Below are 17930 nucleotides of genomic sequence, written 5' to 3' on the forward strand. Positions count from 1 at the left end.
GCTAACTGCAAAGATTTGTTCATGGGAAACTAGCACTTAAACAATTTCACAAAAGGATACTTTCTTTTTAGTTCAAAGATGGTTTTCTTCCTTCCTTCCTTCCTTCCTTCCTTCCTTCCTTCCTTCCTTCCTTCCTTCCTTTCTTTCTTTCTTTCTTTCTTTCTTCTTTCTTCTTTATTATTTGAAAGAGAGTGAGCATGCACTCGAGAGAAAGAGAGAGAGAGAGTGAGCGAGCGCCCTGGGGGAGAGTCAGAGGGAGAGGGAGAGAGAGTTTTAAGTAGACTCCACACTGAGTGCAGAGCCCGACATGGGGCTCCATCTCATGACCTTGAGATCATGACCCGAGCTGAAACCAAGAGTTGGGTGCTTAACTGACTCTACCTCCCAGGTGTCCCAAAAGATGGTTTTCTTTTGCAGCTTTTCTATGCTTTCATGTCAACCAAAGAACTTGGGTCCTCTGATATAGAGGGGGAAAAAAGGCTGTCTTTTAAGAGAATAAATATTAACTTCTAAGTATTTTTTTAGAATTATTACTTGAGGTTTTATAGCAGGTAGAAATGTCAATCTAAAAGAATTCAGGTTTGCAAGAAGTGTTATTTCATTTTTCTATAACTCAACTCAATTTCTATTTCAAACTCTGACTTCACAAGGGGTGGCAGACACGTAATCGTAGTCAATATAGCAGGGACTGCATCAAAACTGAGGGGATTTACACAGTATCAGGGTGTCAGAGGAAGGGGATGGAGCATTTGATCCTTGCTCCTCCTCTACCATGCTGGTTTCCCCAAGATTTCCAATCTGCATCCTTCCTCAGTAGCAGACATCCCCACAGATTGCTGCTGGGTCAATCTTGGTGTATCAGCAAGGCCTCTTTAGGTCTGGTGGTTTCCATTGTCCTTGCGCCCTTTTGGGTGTCTGGAAATCATCATGTTGGGTTTCCAGAACCTTCATGGTACTATGTAGGGCTTCACTGTCCATTATGGTAGCTATGAACCACATGAGACTATTTAAATTTAAATTAATTGAGATTAAATATTAACACTCCAGTTTCTCGGTTACACTAGCCACATTTCAAGTGCTCAATAGCCCCAAGTGGCTAGAAGCTACTACATTGGACAGCCAGGTATAGAACATTTTGTTCATCACAGAAAGTTCTATTGAACTGTACTCTGAAGTCTAGGCTGGACTAGACACACAGTTCAGCCTTTTCTTCTCTTTAGGGTCTTGCCTCCTCTCTTTGGCCTGAACAAGGAAAAAGAATGTTAAGTTATCTCTCTCAGTTCTCAGATACCATAGATAGATCCTGCTATTTCAGTTGCCCCTCTCCACAGCTTGTGCCAGAATAGAGAATAGTGCAGTAAGTCCTATTCTCAGGGACCCACCAGGATCTAGCTTCACAATACTTTCCTCCCGACTCTTCTTCCGCTTCCTGTTGAGGAAATCCATTTCTCTTCTTTATAAAAGGAAGTTTTACTCTTGTCTTTAGCAGCATTGTCCAATAGGAATATAATGTGAGCCACACGTATAATATAAATTTAACTTTTTCCTGTAACCACGTTAAAAAAGCAAAGTAACAGGTGAAATTAATTTTTAATGTCTTTTATTTAACCCAATATATCCAAAATATTATAATTTCAATACATAATCAATATAAAAATTATTATAAAAATTATTTATAAGATATATCCCATTCTGTTTTCACATGCTAACTCTTTGAAATTGGTGTATATTTTATATTTAGAGCATCTCAATTTGAACTAGCCATATTCAACTATTGAACACTAGTGGCTAGAGGTTATCCTACTGAACAGTGTGGGTCTCTAAAAGGATCCATTTCATTACTCCCTAAAGGGCTACAATTTTGAAACTCAAAACCAGGGGGAAATTTCCTGTTTCTCTGCATTCTGTTACATTCCTTTCCTGAAACAATGAGCAAAGACCAGCCTAAATGAGCATGGGTATGATGCTGAGGGTGGATTGGGGCGGGGTCTAGGAGAAGAAAGGCCAAGAGGATAAAAAGAAGTACCTGGAAAAACAACTACTACAGGAACCACCAGTTAATATTTTGAAAGTATTAGCCTGCCACAGTGAGTTTTTTTTGTTGTTGTTTTTGTTTTTAGGACATAAGAATTGATGTAGAATCAGGAATAAATTTGTTTACTATGGGCTTGAAAGGAATAATTTTGGGGTGCCTGGGTGGCTCGGTAGGTTAAATGCCAGACTCTTGATTGCAGCTCAGGTCATGATCTCAGGGTGGTGAGATCAAGCCCCTCGTTGGGCTCTGTGCTATTCATGGAACCTGCTTGAGATTCTCCGACTCCCTCTCCCTCTTCCCCTCCCCATGTGCTGTCTCTCTCATTCTCTCTCAAATAAATAAATACATCTTAAAAAAATATCATTAGCAGTTGAAAATTGCAGTAATGTTGTATACAGTCTAACTGGACTATATGGTAACTGGAAAACAATGCAAAAGCCTGCAGTGCTATTCTTGGGGTAAAACTTATTACTAGCACTAAGGCAGAGATAAGTTCTATCAGTAGTTAAATCCTGCAGTAATACCTCTGACAATTTTTACTGCAAAACTGTAAGACCTAAATATAAAAATTTTATCACCAGGAATGATCATAATTCAAGCCTTTGGTTGCATTTCATAGACTAGAATCTCCATTTTGGAGGTTTCTGAAACAGTGACTGGCCAAGCTGCTTCCTGGAAAACAATTTCTATAATTTCAAAATTGTCATGGCAAAGAAGGTTGAAAGTTTTGGGATGGCATTTTCCACTTATTTCTTCATATTCTATCTTCACTATGAGCTTGATGATATTTAAGGGCAAAATTGAAATTATTTTAAATGTTGAATCTTCTGTTAAATAAAACACCTATAAATTTTTGCATTCAACACCTGGGTCAAATGAACAGAACAATCAAAGTAATATATACCACAGGTGTATGACACACAGATTAAGCCTGGGGTGGAAGGAAGTGATAAATCAAGACCTGAGTAAATAGGGGATTAGAAAAGGGTTTGAGGTGCAGTTCCCCTGTGGACATGTGGGGAGGGTCAGAAGGATATACACACTGGTAGGTAGAGAGAATGGGAGGCCTTAAGAAAAAGGTAACTTCCAGCATGCCAAAAGATCTCAGGTAATATATGGTATGAAAGGTGGTCATGAGGGCTGAGGGTAAGTGAGTTCTTAGTAATTATTATAAAATCTTGAGTCCACATAAATTATTGTTTTTCCACTCTTGGTAATCACAGAGTCAATGGGAGGTGAATAATGTTAAATGCACTGTTTCTTTAGTCTGGAGGTAGCTATGTTCAGTAGCAACAAAGTATTGCCCAAGTATTCTTGAAGGTCTTGTTGTTTTTTTTCTTGACTGTTGATTAAACAAACACAATGGTGTTCATGATTAATTACCATTTATTGACTGTTTACTATGTATCAGGTACTTTACCTACATATCTTCCATCTTCTCAACATCCCAGAAAGGCAGGCATGGTTATTTGTTTTACAGAATAAGAAGCTGAGACTCACAGAGGTTAAGTAATTTGTGTTATTTTCTTGCGTATGTACTGAACATCTATTTCCGAAAACTCTTTTGAGAATAGGGATTGTATCCTTTATGTACTATTAATAGTATTTATATGATCAATACTCAGTTGTTTTCAATAATTTTCAGCTAAGCAGATGGAGAAAATCTTAAGATATTCTATATGGAAGATTCTTCAATAAATTTAGTTAGCAGACAGATTATTAAAAAAAAAAAAAGTTATGAGAGAAGAAGTAGCTGTTTGTTGGAGCCTCCAGGAGCCAGCCTATGAACTTGAGCTCAGCAGCAGAACAATGTCAAGGTCTGGTCTTAATTATTTCATTAAAAAAAAAAAAGATCTATTTATTTATTTGAAAGAGAGTGAGCAGAGGGCAAGGGAGACAAGCAGACTCCCCGCTGAGTGGGGAGCCTGACATGGGGCTTGATCCCAGGACCCTGAGATCATGACCTGAGCTGAAATCAGGAGTCAGATGCTCACCTGACTGAACCACCCAGGTGAACCATTAATTACTTCATTTTGAAACTTGGCCTCTTCTTAGCTACCTGTGCAACTAGAATGAAAGAGTTTACATGCAAGAAAAATACTTCCCTTAAAAAGAAAAGCTGTCTTATAAGAAACTCTTTGTCAGTCTCTTGAGAAAATTCCCTAGGGGTTCTATACACTCCTTCTCCTTGTTCTTCTTCTTCCTCAAAAGAAAGACAAGAATTTAAAACTGGTTGCTTTTTTTTTTTTTTTTAAGATTTATTTATTTTAGAGAGAGCACGTGCAGGGGGGCAGGTGTTGGGGAAGGACTAGCCGGAGAGGGAGAATCTCAATCAGACTCCCTGCTGAGCATGGAGCCAGTTGTGGGGCTGGATTTCACCACCCTGAGATCATGTCCTGAGCTGAAACCAAGAGTCGGATGCTTAACTGACTGAGCCACCCAGGCGCCCCAAAACTAATTGCTTTTAAGATAATTTCTTTACAATAAAGTCTCTCTCTCTCTTTTTTTTTTCTGGATGAGAAAGAGTGTTAAATGAAACTAGGTTGACCACATAAGAAAGTTTGAAAAGTTTTGAAGAACAATAATAAATAGGATGCAAAACTCTCCTGATTATCATGTGGGTTGTTCCTGAAGGGCAACTTAGATTAAAATAGTTTATGACCATTTCTATAAATTAGTCATTAAAAAAAACACACACCGTACACTTAAAGTCTGTTAATGATGCAGAATATATCACTATATGAGATCATAATGGCTGTAGGTTGTAGTGACTTAGTAAACCACTCAGCAAGGACACTTGAGAGCTCTAAGATGTAAGAAAATAAGAATCAATATAAATATTATGGTTATCTTAATATTTTAAAATTAAGACTGCAGCAAAATAAGCGATATCTATGTCCTTTTCTGTAAAATGCACATTATGTTCTTGTGGTATTATTAGATCACTTTATTGAAAATGGAAATAGAATTAGATACTGGATTCCAGCTTTCTGTCTCCCCATTTCTCCTGATTCTTGTCTCTCTCTCTCTTCTTTCTCTAGCTCTTGTGTCTGTAGATGGGATCAACTCTCACTCACCACTGCCCTCCTGTCCTGTGCTTCAAAGAATCCTTCCCTAGACCCTAATAACCTTCAAGATACTTTGTCCATCCACTCTGGTCTCCATCTTTAGTAAGATTAACAATGGCCCTTAATTGTTTCCGGGACCCAACCTGCTTGTTTTCTTTACATGTTAGCTACCCTCTCTTTTTTCAAGCTCTATGCTGATTGCTTGTAGGGTTCTCCTACTTCTCTGATCATTCCTCTTCAGTCTCTATTCCACTTTACTCTGCTTGTTAGTTAAATGTTGGAACCCCCCCCCCCATATCATTCTTTGCCCTCTTTACACCAAGAGATCTGTGAACCACCTAAAATTGAAAGCAAATTTTTGTGTTTTATGATTGCATAAATCTCCCTCCTTGGATTAGTGTCTATATAGCTTTCATCATATTCTCAAAAAGATCCTTGGCTCTTTTAACGAGGTTAAATGTCCCTGCCCTCACACTCTCCTTTGGTTATTTCATCCTCTTCTTTGCCTGCACTCACCCTTTTTATATGCTGGCCACTCCCGAATCATTTACAAGGGAAGAAGAACATAGCCAGAAAAATAAACAAAGATTCAAAGAAATGTTGAAGAATCAGAACAAGAAGAAATTGCGCCATAAACATTTTGTTTCTAGCTCAGCTTATTGTATCCCCTTGGGAACCAGTAGACTGAATGTTAGGCTTGGGTTGGCAGGGTCATTACTTCAGTTTGTCAGGGAAAAAACCCCAGGAGAAATCGGGCGAAACCAAGGCTGTGTGCGCAAACACCCTGGTTGCTAGTGGCGGAGGAGTAGGCGCACCCAGCTGCTAGGCTGGGGACAGGAGAGTACAGAAGAGAAAACCACAGCAGCCACGCTGCCCACAGCTGCAGCGAAGCCAACCCCGGTTCTACTTTCACAGACTCCAGCCAGAAACCCCGCCCGGCACCTAGCGCGCCTTTGACGGACATCCACGTTAAGCAATCATCTTCCAGTTCACTATAAACACTCCTTACTCCTCCCGCCTATCGTTTCCCTCTCCAAGCCAATCAGAAGAGTGGGCGGATCGTCCCCGGTGGGTTCCAATTTTTTTTTTTTTTTTTTTTTTTAAATGAGAGTAGACTGTGCGCCGCATTCCGGCTGGGGGAAAAACACCTCCAGAGCTAGGGGGTGGAGCCGCTGTTATGGGCACCCAGGTCGACCAATGAGGTGCCCCCACCACCGAAAGGCCCGGCCGCCGAGATGGGCGGGGCACGCGCGGTGTCGGGCCAATGGCGGCGGGGCGGACGGAGGTTGAGCCGCTGTGGGTAGGGTTAGTGTGAGAGGTGCGGCGGGGGAGGTAATGATGATGGTGGCGGAGGAGGAAGGCGGGGGAGGGGGTGCTGGGCACTGAGCGGCGGCTCTGGCAGGGTTTTGTAGGGTGGGGGACGGTAGCGGGGCGACTCCGTCCGGGAGGGGGCGGGCGTGAGGCGCGCCGTCCGCCTGAGGGGCTGCAGACCCCGGCTCCCGCGAGCGTCGCGGCTGGCTCGGCTGTTCCATGTGGCTCCGGCGGGGATGGAGGACTCGGTGGCGGCGGCGGCGGCTGCTGCTGCGGCGGCGACGGAGGAGCGGCGCTGAGGAGGGAACCGGGCCAGACTCAGCCCGACAGCGGGATTAGAGGTGTGAGGAGGGGGCGGGAGTGGACGTGCGGCGGGGCCGGGGCTCGGGGACCGGGCTGGGGTCTTCTGGCATCGCCTGGGTGACAGGGACCGCGGGCGAGCCACCGCCTGCCACTGCTGTGGGGCAGGGGTCTGGGCTGTGTGCGTGAGGAAAGGAGGCTCCGGCGGACTGTTCCCTTCGGAAGGGGGAGGGAGGCACCGCACCCGCACGGTGCACTTGCCCCGCTGGTCATTGCTTCACGCCCAGGCAGGAGTTTCCATTTCCCTCCGGTTGGCAGCGAAGGTGGAGAGCCCCAGTGGCCTGAAGCCGGGACATTGCCCTCCCTCTGCCTTGAGATTTCCCTCCACTCCTTTTTCCCCATCCATTTCCCCCTCCGACTGAACAACAGCATTCCTCCCCGCTCCTTAATTTGTTCCAAGCACATCTTCTAGGACTGGAGGCTGTTAATTATCAGCTGAAAAACAAAGTTTATTTTAAAATGTTCCACTCCTCCCTCTGACTGGCAGTGGACATTGAACAGCATCCCTAGACTTTCCCGCTCTGCTCGCCCTTCTGTGATGCTAGGAGGGGGAGGTAGGGCCCCGACTTGCGTTTCTCGATTGTTGTTGACGCTGATTACCTTATGTGTTGCTCCACGTTTTTGGTGTGAATTGTAATTTCTTCCTTGATGTCTTGCATCCTTGATGTTACTGGCTTTTGAGGTTGGTGTTTTGTTTCATTGTTTGAAAAACATGCGGAGAACTGAGGTTGTCGGTTGCAGTGTTATCTAACATGGGTGGTTAGTCACTCCTCATGCTTCTCTCATATTTTTCTCTCTTTGTTTTGCTCTTCAGTCCTCCAGATTACACATCATATAGCCCCTGAGGTGGAATGGTGATGTCTCCATGAGGGAACCTCCTCTCATTCATCCTGTCATGTGTATCATCCTGTTCTTGACTGGGCCATTCATCTAAGATGGGATTTACCCTGTGAAACAGGGAGAAGACTTATGGACCCCAAACATCATTTCAAGTTGTAGTTGAGTTTTTTAAAGTACAGACATACATGCAAAGCTCCTTTGCTTTGGGCCCTCTGCTTTGTTAAAGCTGCTGTATTGCTAACCCAGAACTGCTCCAGTGACTGATCATCATGGCTTCAGTTTGGAAGAGACTGCAGCGTGTGGGAAAACATGCATCGAAGTTCCAGTTTGTGGCCTCCTACCAGGAGTTGATGGTTGAGTGTACCAAGAAATGGTAAGACATGTCTGGGGGTTGAGTTTGCTGTGGCCTAAACTCACTGTGGCCTAAAGTCAGCTGACAGCCGACTCACCTTTCTGTAGTGCAGGAGTGTGTACAAGCTGGGCAGGGAACAGATTACTCTAACAAGTATTGTGGTATGCACTGTTGCTGCTGGTACCATCCCTGTGGGTTTTAATTACTGCACTTCAGTATGGCTCATAGGACTGTAACTGTGAGAGCTTACTAAGTACAGTAGATTTGGTCTTGAGGTCTTTCATCATTAGTGTTAGCATAACTTTGATTTTTTTTTTTTTATAATTTGAAGGACATATGGAAAATGCTATTGAATACTGTAAACATGCATATGTATTATTGTGACATATGCGTTCCAATAGTTATAGAAATCTGTATTCCTGTGGGATGGTGATAATCTATTTTATTTTGTTCTTGATTTTTAATTTTTCTTGGCTTACAGTAAAAAATTTTTCATTATTTTAATAATGGAATGTCAGTCCATAATACAACCTTAGAAATTCTTTTGTTATATGCTTAGTCAGGCAACTGTATTTTATTTTAATTGCCTAATGGGATACATTTCTTGGCCAGACTTAAGGAAGCAATTAATAGTTCTGGCCTATGATTTACTTCTTTCTACTTGAGCAAGGTAAATTTAGGGCTTTCTTTTCACTATCTTGAATGGTAAGCAAGAATTCTTATTTAGTAAGAGAAAAAGAGTTAATGTTAAGCAAATGGTCCTTTGGGTTTTGATTTATTGCAGTGTTTAAGTAGTATTACTGCAAAAATAAGTCCATTTCATTGTCCACAAGGACTGTAATCTCATGTCTGTATTACCTCTCTTTTTAATATTCTTTTTATTAGATGAGAAATATAAGTTGCTTTATTCTAGAACTCAAATTATATTTGAATATTGGGAAACTAGTTTCTGAATGCTTTTCTCTTGGACTTGTTAGGAATGTTATTTTATGTGCAATTCAAGAAATGCATGTACTGATTACCTACTTTATACTAGGCGCTGTGGCTTTAGAATTGAGTATGACATAGTCCCCACCCTCAAGGAGCTCACAGTTGAGGGTAATGACAGTCATGTAAATAAATTCACTGTGATAGGTACAATAATACAAATATGTATGATGTAGGGATTTTAATCTGTCTCCATCACTTAACAGTTGGTTATCCTTGGGGACAGGTTATTTATTTCTCTGTGATTTAGTTTCCATATCTGCAAAAGAAATAATGGTACCATTTCGTAGGAAGAGTTATTGTGAAGATTAAATGAGTTAATACATGTAAAATGCTTGGAACAGTGTCAGGCACAGTAAATGCCCAATAAATGCCGTTATTACTTACAAAGTTGGCAGTGGAGGAAATAACTCTTTAAGGATAGAGGGTAAGGTCTTGGGATGGCTCCCTGGGATCTGAGTTGGGTTTTGAAAGAGTCATAGTAGTTGGCCAGAAAGCCAAGGGGGAAGAAATGAAGGATATTCTAGACTGTAGCAACAGCCTATGCAAAAAGTATGGAGGAATTAAATAACATGGGATGTGCTGAAAATTTAAGCAGTGTAGTTTGTTAATAATGGAGCTTAAAGTGCAGGATGGGGGAAGTGCAGTGGGATATGATGTTAGAGAGGTAGGCAGGATTCCAATCATGGAAAGTTATGTGCTTGGGCTATTACATGTGACTTGGACTTTATTCTGTGGGTGATAGTGAAAGGTTTTGAGCAGAAGATACATTAGGTTTGCATTTTGGAAAAATCACTTGGATGATAATGTGGAGTAAGGATCATAGTGGAAAGGGTGACTGGAGGTAGCGATGTCTGCCTACTGTTGTAGTAGGTAAGGTGAGGGAAAAGGCTTAGACTAAGGCAGAGCACAGGTAATTGAGAGGAACACTTAGGACACAAAATGGATAGGACTTGGTGGTCATTTCAGTCAGAGGTATGGAAAAGATGGGGATGAGAGAGAGGGAAAGGCCTAGATTGACCCCCAAGTTTCTGGTTTGGAAGACTGGGTGCTTACTAACCTAAACTAGGAAATGAGGAAGATCCTCACTACAAGTATTTTTTAACTGGGCAGTATACTAGGAGTAGCAACTTTAAGATGGTTAAATTTGAGTCTCTTTTTTTAAGGGATATAGAATGATTCTTTAGTTACAAAATCAGTTTCTTTCCCATAGTTTGCAGTATGGCTGAATTTTTTTTTCCTTAAGAAGTATATAAGTTATTGTTAATATGTCTCAGTGTGAAAGCAAGAGTGAAAATTTAACTCGATTACAGTTGAATAGATGGGTTGATCATTTTTAGGGACGGCCATTATGGTACACCTATTATATTAGATCTTTATGATAGGATATGGCTTTAACACCAGAAGCATTTGGATGTTCTGGAATTTTCAATTTTATAGTAATAACATGGAAGATAAATTGCAAGTGTGTAGAGGACAGAAAAATAGATCTGGTATAGCAAAGAAGAAATAAACTATAAAAAGGGAGAACAGATAGCATTCCATTGGGATTGTGTCTTTGGATGTAACCTGTATATATAGGTTCCATTGCCTTGTAGAACTGTGCTACGTAAAATGTTTTCTGAGAAGCAGGAGCATTTGCAACACCTGGAACTACCTGTTAGAACTGCTGACTCTCAGACCCTGCCCTAGACCTACTGAGTCAGAATCTGCATTTTAGTAAAATCCACAGTATGCATATTAAAGTTTAAGGAGCAGTATTTTAAAATAATGTTTTCAACTTTTCCAAGTGTCCATTCATGACTCCAGGATAAGGTATATTCAAAATACACTGACTTCTGCATGAATTTGAAACTCAGGGAATGAAGATGAAACTCAAGAGATTCAGGAAAGGCATAATGTGTTGATGGAAGAGGGTCATGGGAATCAGGATGTTTTTCAAGGGAGAATGTGTTCTTTCTGTGATTAAGGAGAGGAGAATGTTTCCAGTGTTCTGTTGTCATGGCCATAGATTATGAGCCTGAATATGACAGATAACAGAATGAGGGTAAGGGTTTAAGGATATTTGTTTAGATCTAGGCCATGAGCAAAGTCACAGTACATTGATCAAAGGATGGATTCTATAGATTAGAGGATTTGGGGCTTCTGCTTTCTCATAGTTCTTTTCTCTGTTGCTGTCTTACAATATTTCACCTTTGCTGTGGCTGATGGGGTGTGAGTTTTAGTTCAATGGAGTCCACTTCCTGATTCTTTCATGTTATAATGGTTCTAGAACTTAGGTGAGGATCAAAAACCTGAATGACTTATTAATCTGAGGGGACACTATACTGTGAGGTCCTATTCCTCATCATTCTTTGATTGCTATGTTAATATGGAGATGATAGGGGTTTGTAACTTCACTCTTATTGTTGTCTCCAAGTCATTTAATTATTAATCACTTAATTGATAAAGTTGTTGGCAAGTAGTGAGACTGGCCACTGGAGATGAGTTTGAGGGAAAGAGACTGTGCTATCTTTTTTCTTAGTTTATTTCTTACCTGGTTCTTTTATCATCTTCAGGCTTTTAGATTCTGAGAAAAGTCTTTACTTTATGAGCTCTCAGGTATTTAAGGAAATTACTTCAAAGTTGGCAAGTTGTGGTTATAATTTAGTTGTAGAATTCAGTTCTGGTAGGAGCTCCCTAATATCTGAACCATTATGTATAAGTATAATGCTTTGTGTATGTGTCTGTATCATCTACCTATATGAACATATTTTATCTAGGTTTTTATATTTCGTCTAATTCTCAGTTATGGCATTAAAAAAGTATTTAAAGTACTGTAAACTTTTCCCAAAAAGGCATAAATATATTTGTTTCTTGTCTTTCCATGACATGTAAGAATTCCTTTTTTTGTTTTAAAATATATATTTAATTATAATTTATTTTAAAAATAGGTAATACAAACACATGGTTCAGTATTGTAGAGGTATCAAAAGGTGTGTGTGTGTGTGTGTGTGTGTGTGTGTGTGTGTGTGAGTGTATACCTGAAAGTAACTCCTCATTTTCTCTATTATTCCATACCTCTTTGTATGAGATCTTGTGATCTCAGGATTTGAAAAGTAAAAAAAAAACAAAAAAAACAAAAACCAAACAGCTCTTCCTAGTGCTTAGGTTTGTGATGCTGGCCTGTTCGATAAAATATAAACTCCTTCATATGATATTCCAGGCTCTCTGTAACTGATCCCAATTTAGTTTTCCATTGGACATTAAAATGTTGCATGTACTTTAAGTATTAACTTGGGTTTATGAAAGCCAAGTTACATTCATAAGTACTTATTCAGATCCACTTCTTTAGTGGCTTAAGCAAACATTTCTCTATTGGCCATTTGATGGAGTGAGATAGAGGTACGTCAGGTTTCATGTAAAGAACCTACTTTTGAAGTACATTAAAAAAATAATTGGACACAAGCTTTTTTTTAGGAGTGTGTTTTAGGAGTATCTGGAAGGCCATTGTGTCTAGAACAAGGGGTAGATGATGAAGAGGTGAGGTCTGAGAAGTAGGCAGGGGTAAGTTAATGTATGGCCTTGAGCTCATGCTAAGGCTTTTGGATTTTAAGTGGATAGGAAGCAATTGGATAAGTATGAGCAGGGAAGTGATATAATATGATTTACATTTTAGAAAGATTATTCTGGATGCTTTGTGGAATATGAATTGTCATGAGTAAAAATGGAAGCAGGAATACTAGTTAGGAGGCTGTTGCAGTAGTCCAAGTAGCAGGGAGGTTGTGGTGGAAGTGGTGAGAAATGGTCAGATAGATGCAGGTAACACACATATACTACCACCACACTTTATTGAGGTGTAACTTAAACTTTTGCATCCAGTAAAAATGCATCAATTTTAAGTGTATAGGTCAATAGGTTTTGACAAATGTATACACCTGTGTAACTGGAAACAAAGCTTTTGATGTTATAGTTGACAGGACTTAATGATGGATTAGATAGGAGGTAAAGTGAGAAATGGCTGAACAAGCAGGTGAATGCAATGTTAATTACATGGATGGGGAACACCTGGAGAAGAAAAGGTTTGGCGTGAGGGGGAAATCAAGAATTAGTTTTGCTTTTCTTAAAGTTTGGGACATCCAGATGGAGATCTTAATTAAGCAGTTAATTATAGGAGTCTCGAGGTCAGGGGAGAGAAGGGATTGGAGTCTCTTAGTATATAGATAGAATATATATAACCATGGGGCTACAGGAAATTTCCTGTGGTGTTAAATAGATTAAGAAAGACTGAGAGCTGAGCCTCGGGACACTTCAACGTATAGAGGTAGGAAAGAAGAGGAAGAGCCAGCAAAGACTGAAAAACAAGCAGTAGTAAGGTAGGAGGAAAATTAAGAGAGTATATTCTCCAAGGAACCAAGTGCAAAATGTATCAGGGAAGAAGTGTTTAACTGTGTCAAATACTGTTGAGAGATTGAGCAAGATGACAGTGGATTTGGCAAGGTGGAAAGAGCTGGTGACTTTGAGAAGTGGTTTCAGTAGAGAGGTAGGGATAAAAGCCTGATTAGATTGGGTTAGAGGAAAGGAGATGAATATGGTCAGTGTAATACTTTTCATGGAGAATTTTGCTACAAACCAGAGAACTAGGTAGTATCTGGAGAGGGACAAGGGGTCAAGGTATACCTTTCACATGGAAGATATTGCACACATTGGAATGCTGTTGGAAGTGGTCAGTAAAGAAGGAAAAACTGATGATGTGCTGGGAGAGGAGGTAACTTCAGGAGAAAAGTCCTTGAATAAGAGAACAGGAGCAGGATCCAGTACACAAGTGGAAAGATTGAACTTAAGTAGAAGCAGGGACAATTCATTGTTATAAGAAGGGAGACAGATGACATGGGTAGAGAAGCAGGTAAGTTGGTAGATTTGCTGCAAGAGGGTGTGGACATTCTCTTTTGTTGCCTTTTGTTTTCTCAGGGAAAAATATTAGAGGTTATCAGCCGAGAGGTGACAGAAAGAGAAGTCAAAGGATTGAGGAGAGAGGAGGTATTAAACTGGGGAAATTCAGAAGGGTTGATGGGTAGTTGCTGAGGAGCTTCTTAACTTTGTGGTCATAAATTTAAAGTGAATGCAACCAGCAAGTTTGCAGATTTTAATTCAGCTATGTTCCTTGTTTGGGTGCAGGCATAGACTAGGCAGAGTTAGATTTAACCAGGGATGGGTTTTGTCAGGAATGTATAACTGAGAGAAAGAAGGGCAAGGAAATTGAAAGCAAATGTGTGGGAATTGTTATAGTGATGAACCATGGAGTATGAGATGGAAAAGGAGGAAAATAAGGACATGAAAGGTAGGATGGTCAATGTAATAGTGAAGAGGATAATGATTTTGATATGTTAAAGAGGTTGAATAGTTGGTGGGGTTGGGCTACCAGATTGAATGAGCTGGAAATATGGGAGGTAGGAGTCAGAGTGAGATGTTTGATTGTGGAGGATGTAGTTAATGGTAATAACAAGATAAAGGTGGTGGTCTCCTTTGGATCACATTTACTTATCAGTTTAAAAAAAATAAGCACATGGGACACCTGTCTGGCTCAGTTGGTACAGCATGAAACTCTTGATCTCAGGATTGTAAGTTCCAGCCCCACCTGGGTGTAGAGATTACTTAAAAATAAAAATCTTAAAAAAAATTAATAAAAAAATAAGCACACATTCTCAATATGTTTTTAATTATGCCATATACATTAAATAGGAGTATACCTTAATTTTCTTTTTTTTAAATTAATTAAATGGAATTTCTTCCTATATTTGAATGGGTCATCTTTTGTCCTATTAAGACTATAGCTGTTAGGGTATGACAATGGCAATTGGTGGTTGAGATGGAATGGAGGAAAAGATTTTGGGGACTGAAAAGATTGGTCAAGGAATTTATAGGCTGAAGTGTGGGACACATTATCTGTGTGACTCTTGAAGTTGCCAAGAATAATTGGGGGAAAAATGGTTGAGATAGTCAGGTGCTAAAATCTTATTGAATGAGGGGAGAGATAGGACAGAAAGTTTTACTTTGTAGAACTTCCTGTTACAAGTTATGTGAATCTTGAACACCTTATTCCTTGAAAGGGAATAGCCGAGTCTTCTTTTCCATGTGATGAATTGTCAAAGGTAGATTTAATTTTAGTAGATAATAAATTGATATCCTTTGTCGTATCCTTTGTTGTAATTTTATGTTAGTGTTTTATGGACTGATTTTTTTAAAAACTGGAATTGTTACATATAGTATTTTATCCAGATTTAAAATTTTTATCCATGTGAAATTCAACTGTACAAAAATTCAATTACTGTAGGTTATTTAAGGAAAATAGTGAAGCCCCTGTGTGCTGTAATTTGATATCGTAAGTGCTTGTGATTGCTTCCACACCAGATTCAGTATGCCTCTAGATTGTTGGCAAACTTTGGCCTGGTCCAAGCTGTTTCTTTTGTAAATAAAGTTTTATTGGAATTTGGCCGCATCCATTTGTTTGTAGCTGTTGTCACACTAAAATGGCAGAGTTTAATAGTTGCAACATAGACTCGGTGGCTGCGGACATTAAAATATTTACTAGCTGTCCTTTTAAGAATGTTTACTGACCTGTGCTCTAAATCTTGGAGTTACTTGTACCTAGTGTTTGTGGAATCTAGAGTCTAGTACCTTTCTGTCTTCTCTGTACCCAACCTACAAACTATTAGTTCAATTTATTGTAGTCTAACTGCATAAGAATAGAGGAGAGCCTAGGGGCACCTGGGTGGCTCAGTCAGTTCAGTATCTGACTCTTGATCTCAGCTCACGTCTTGAGCTCAGGGTGTGATGAACACAAGCTCTGGGTCTGGAGCCTACTTAGAAAAAACTAAACAAAACAAATAGTAGAGGAGAGCCCATTGTGCCTGCCTTCCAACCCTATAGAAAGAAAGTTTATTTTCATTTATTATTTATTTATTTAAAAGTTTTTATTTATTTATTTGAGATAGAGAGAGAGACAGAGACTGAGTGGGATAGAGGGGCAGAAGGAGAGAGAGAGAAGCAGATTCCTCGCTGAGCAGGGATCATGACCTGAGCTGAAGGCAGACACTTAACTGACTCAGCCACCCAGGCGCCCCAGAAGAAACTTTACAATAGCTTTAAGGAACATTTATATCTGTGTATGTAGAAAAATACCCATTTTCTGACTGTGCAAACTGGAACAAATTACTTAACCTCTTAGTATTTTATCTGTAAAATGGTGATGATACCTAACAGTGCTTCCAGCATAAAGTTGTTTTGACAATTAAATGAACTAATACCTGTAAAGTGGTTAGAATAGTGCCTGACATATAGTAAGCACTCAATAAATGTTACCCATTGTTATTATTATCTTTATCTGATTATTTAAGCAATAAGTGATGAAGAGAACTATTTAGACAAAAGGGTAGAATAAGCAAGAACACTGTGAAAATATAGTGGGAACATTAAGATTGTTAGAGAAAGACAAACTAGCACAGAGGTTTGGAGTGACCTGAGAGGTGGGAGTAAGCCGGGGAGCCTGCTAGCAAGAAGCACTGTGGTGAAATTAACGAAGTTTTGACATTACTTTGGCTTTTGGCGAGAGGAACGACATATTATTGCTTCCAGAGCAAAATCAGTTCATATGGTTTTATAACTTTGTAATCACTTCAAGTAAGTAATTTGGCTAAGGAAACTAATTGAATTATTCCAAAGTAGAATTCATTTGCCAGAATTTGTGTGTGTGTATCTTATGGTGACTATGTATGATATTTAGGATATATTTCTTTATGACAATGTTTTGTAAAAAAATTTTTTCCTATCATTTTTTAAATGAACCCATTTAGTACATTGTATCTTTTAGTAATGTGAAATTCCCTTACCTTAATTTGGTATCAAGTTTTGGTTTATGTATTTTATTTATTTTTTTAAATATTTTATTTATTTATTTGACAGAGAGAGACAGCCAGCGAGAGAGGGAACACAAGCAGGGGGAGTGGGAGAGGAAGAAGCAGGCTCCTAGCGGAGGAGCCTGATGTGGGGCTCGATCCCAGAACGCCGGGATCACGCCCTGAGCCGAAGGCAGACGCTTAACGACTGTGCCACCCAGGCGCCCCTGGTTTATGTATTTTAAAGGTTGATATTTGAAATGCAATTTTAAGGGATTATGTGAAGAGGTTCTACTCTTATAATTTAGGTTAGTTTGACGTTAGTTTTGCAATTAGATGCTCGGAACTTTAGGTATTTCTAGAAATGTGCTGTTGATGTGTTTGTTCTAATTTTGTGGAAAATTTCAACAAAAGAGTCACTGAAGTAGTTCACTGCGTGATATAAAAATAGTCCAGTGTACTGAGGGAAAAATTGCACAAGCTTTTTGAACTGAATGCTCAGTAGGGATGTTCATATTCTGCATCAGAACTTCGCATATTTTATGAAAGGGGTAGAACCAAGTTTGTGAAATGGGGCCTATAGAATTACAGCGGGATGTTAGTTTATGTTTGTCTTATTTATCACTGTTATGGTGATATTTTTAGGCAGCTTTGTTAACTGGTACCTAAAGATTTTCCTCAGTAAATTTGTTCTATTAAAATAATGTCTTTTCGTTATTAAACCAGTATTATTTTAAAAGTACTTTTAAATGAGAAAACACTTAAAAAGTTGGCTTTAAAGCTCAGTTAACAGTAAAAATATTGACTTTAATCAAAGAAGTTATCACTTTAATAGTTGATACTCTGCCTATGTCCAAAAGAGTTTGTCCACTTAAGAATTTAAAATAACACTATGTTGACTAATTTAGGTATATAAATAGAACAGAGATAGTCTTAGAGGAGCAGAGAGTGCATGTTACTAGACACTTAAGAGGAGTTACCATTGGATGCTAAGGACTTGGTTCTGACATTACTGGCAGCTGAGGCAAAAAGGGAAGCACACTCACTGGCTCAGGTAATATTTCTTCTCGCTAAAGAAAATATCCAAATTCTTTTGCAGAAAC

General features: G+C 39.5%; 1 protein-coding gene across 18 annotated transcripts in view; it reads left to right on the plus strand.

The window, feature by feature from the left end:
- The window catches only part of EHBP1 (EH domain binding protein 1), a 519124-nt gene that overhangs the window by 188294 nt on the left and 312900 nt on the right, over positions 1 to 17930 (plus strand). For 2 of the 18 annotated variants that reach the window (XM_057308931.1, XM_057308935.1), the window contains exons 1-2: positions 6240 to 6421; positions 7589 to 7987. The exons of 1 other annotated variant lie outside the window; for it this stretch is intronic. In XM_057308931.1, the coding sequence (XP_057164914.1) occupies positions 7884 to 7987 (104 nt within the window). In that variant the 5' untranslated portion in view covers positions 6240 to 6421; positions 7589 to 7883. Of the gene's footprint in view, positions 1 to 6019; positions 6172 to 6234; positions 6756 to 6890; positions 7457 to 7588; positions 7988 to 17930 lie in introns of those variants that run through there. 15 more of the 18 variants (XM_048222536.2, XM_048222538.2, XM_057308929.1 and 12 more) reach the window with 11 other exon arrangements.

The sequence above is a fragment of the Ursus arctos genome, unplaced genomic scaffold (genome assembly GCF_023065955.2).
Source record: "Ursus arctos isolate Adak ecotype North America unplaced genomic scaffold, UrsArc2.0 scaffold_8, whole genome shotgun sequence".
In the NCBI taxonomy this organism is placed as follows: domain Eukaryota; kingdom Metazoa; phylum Chordata; class Mammalia; order Carnivora; family Ursidae; genus Ursus; species Ursus arctos.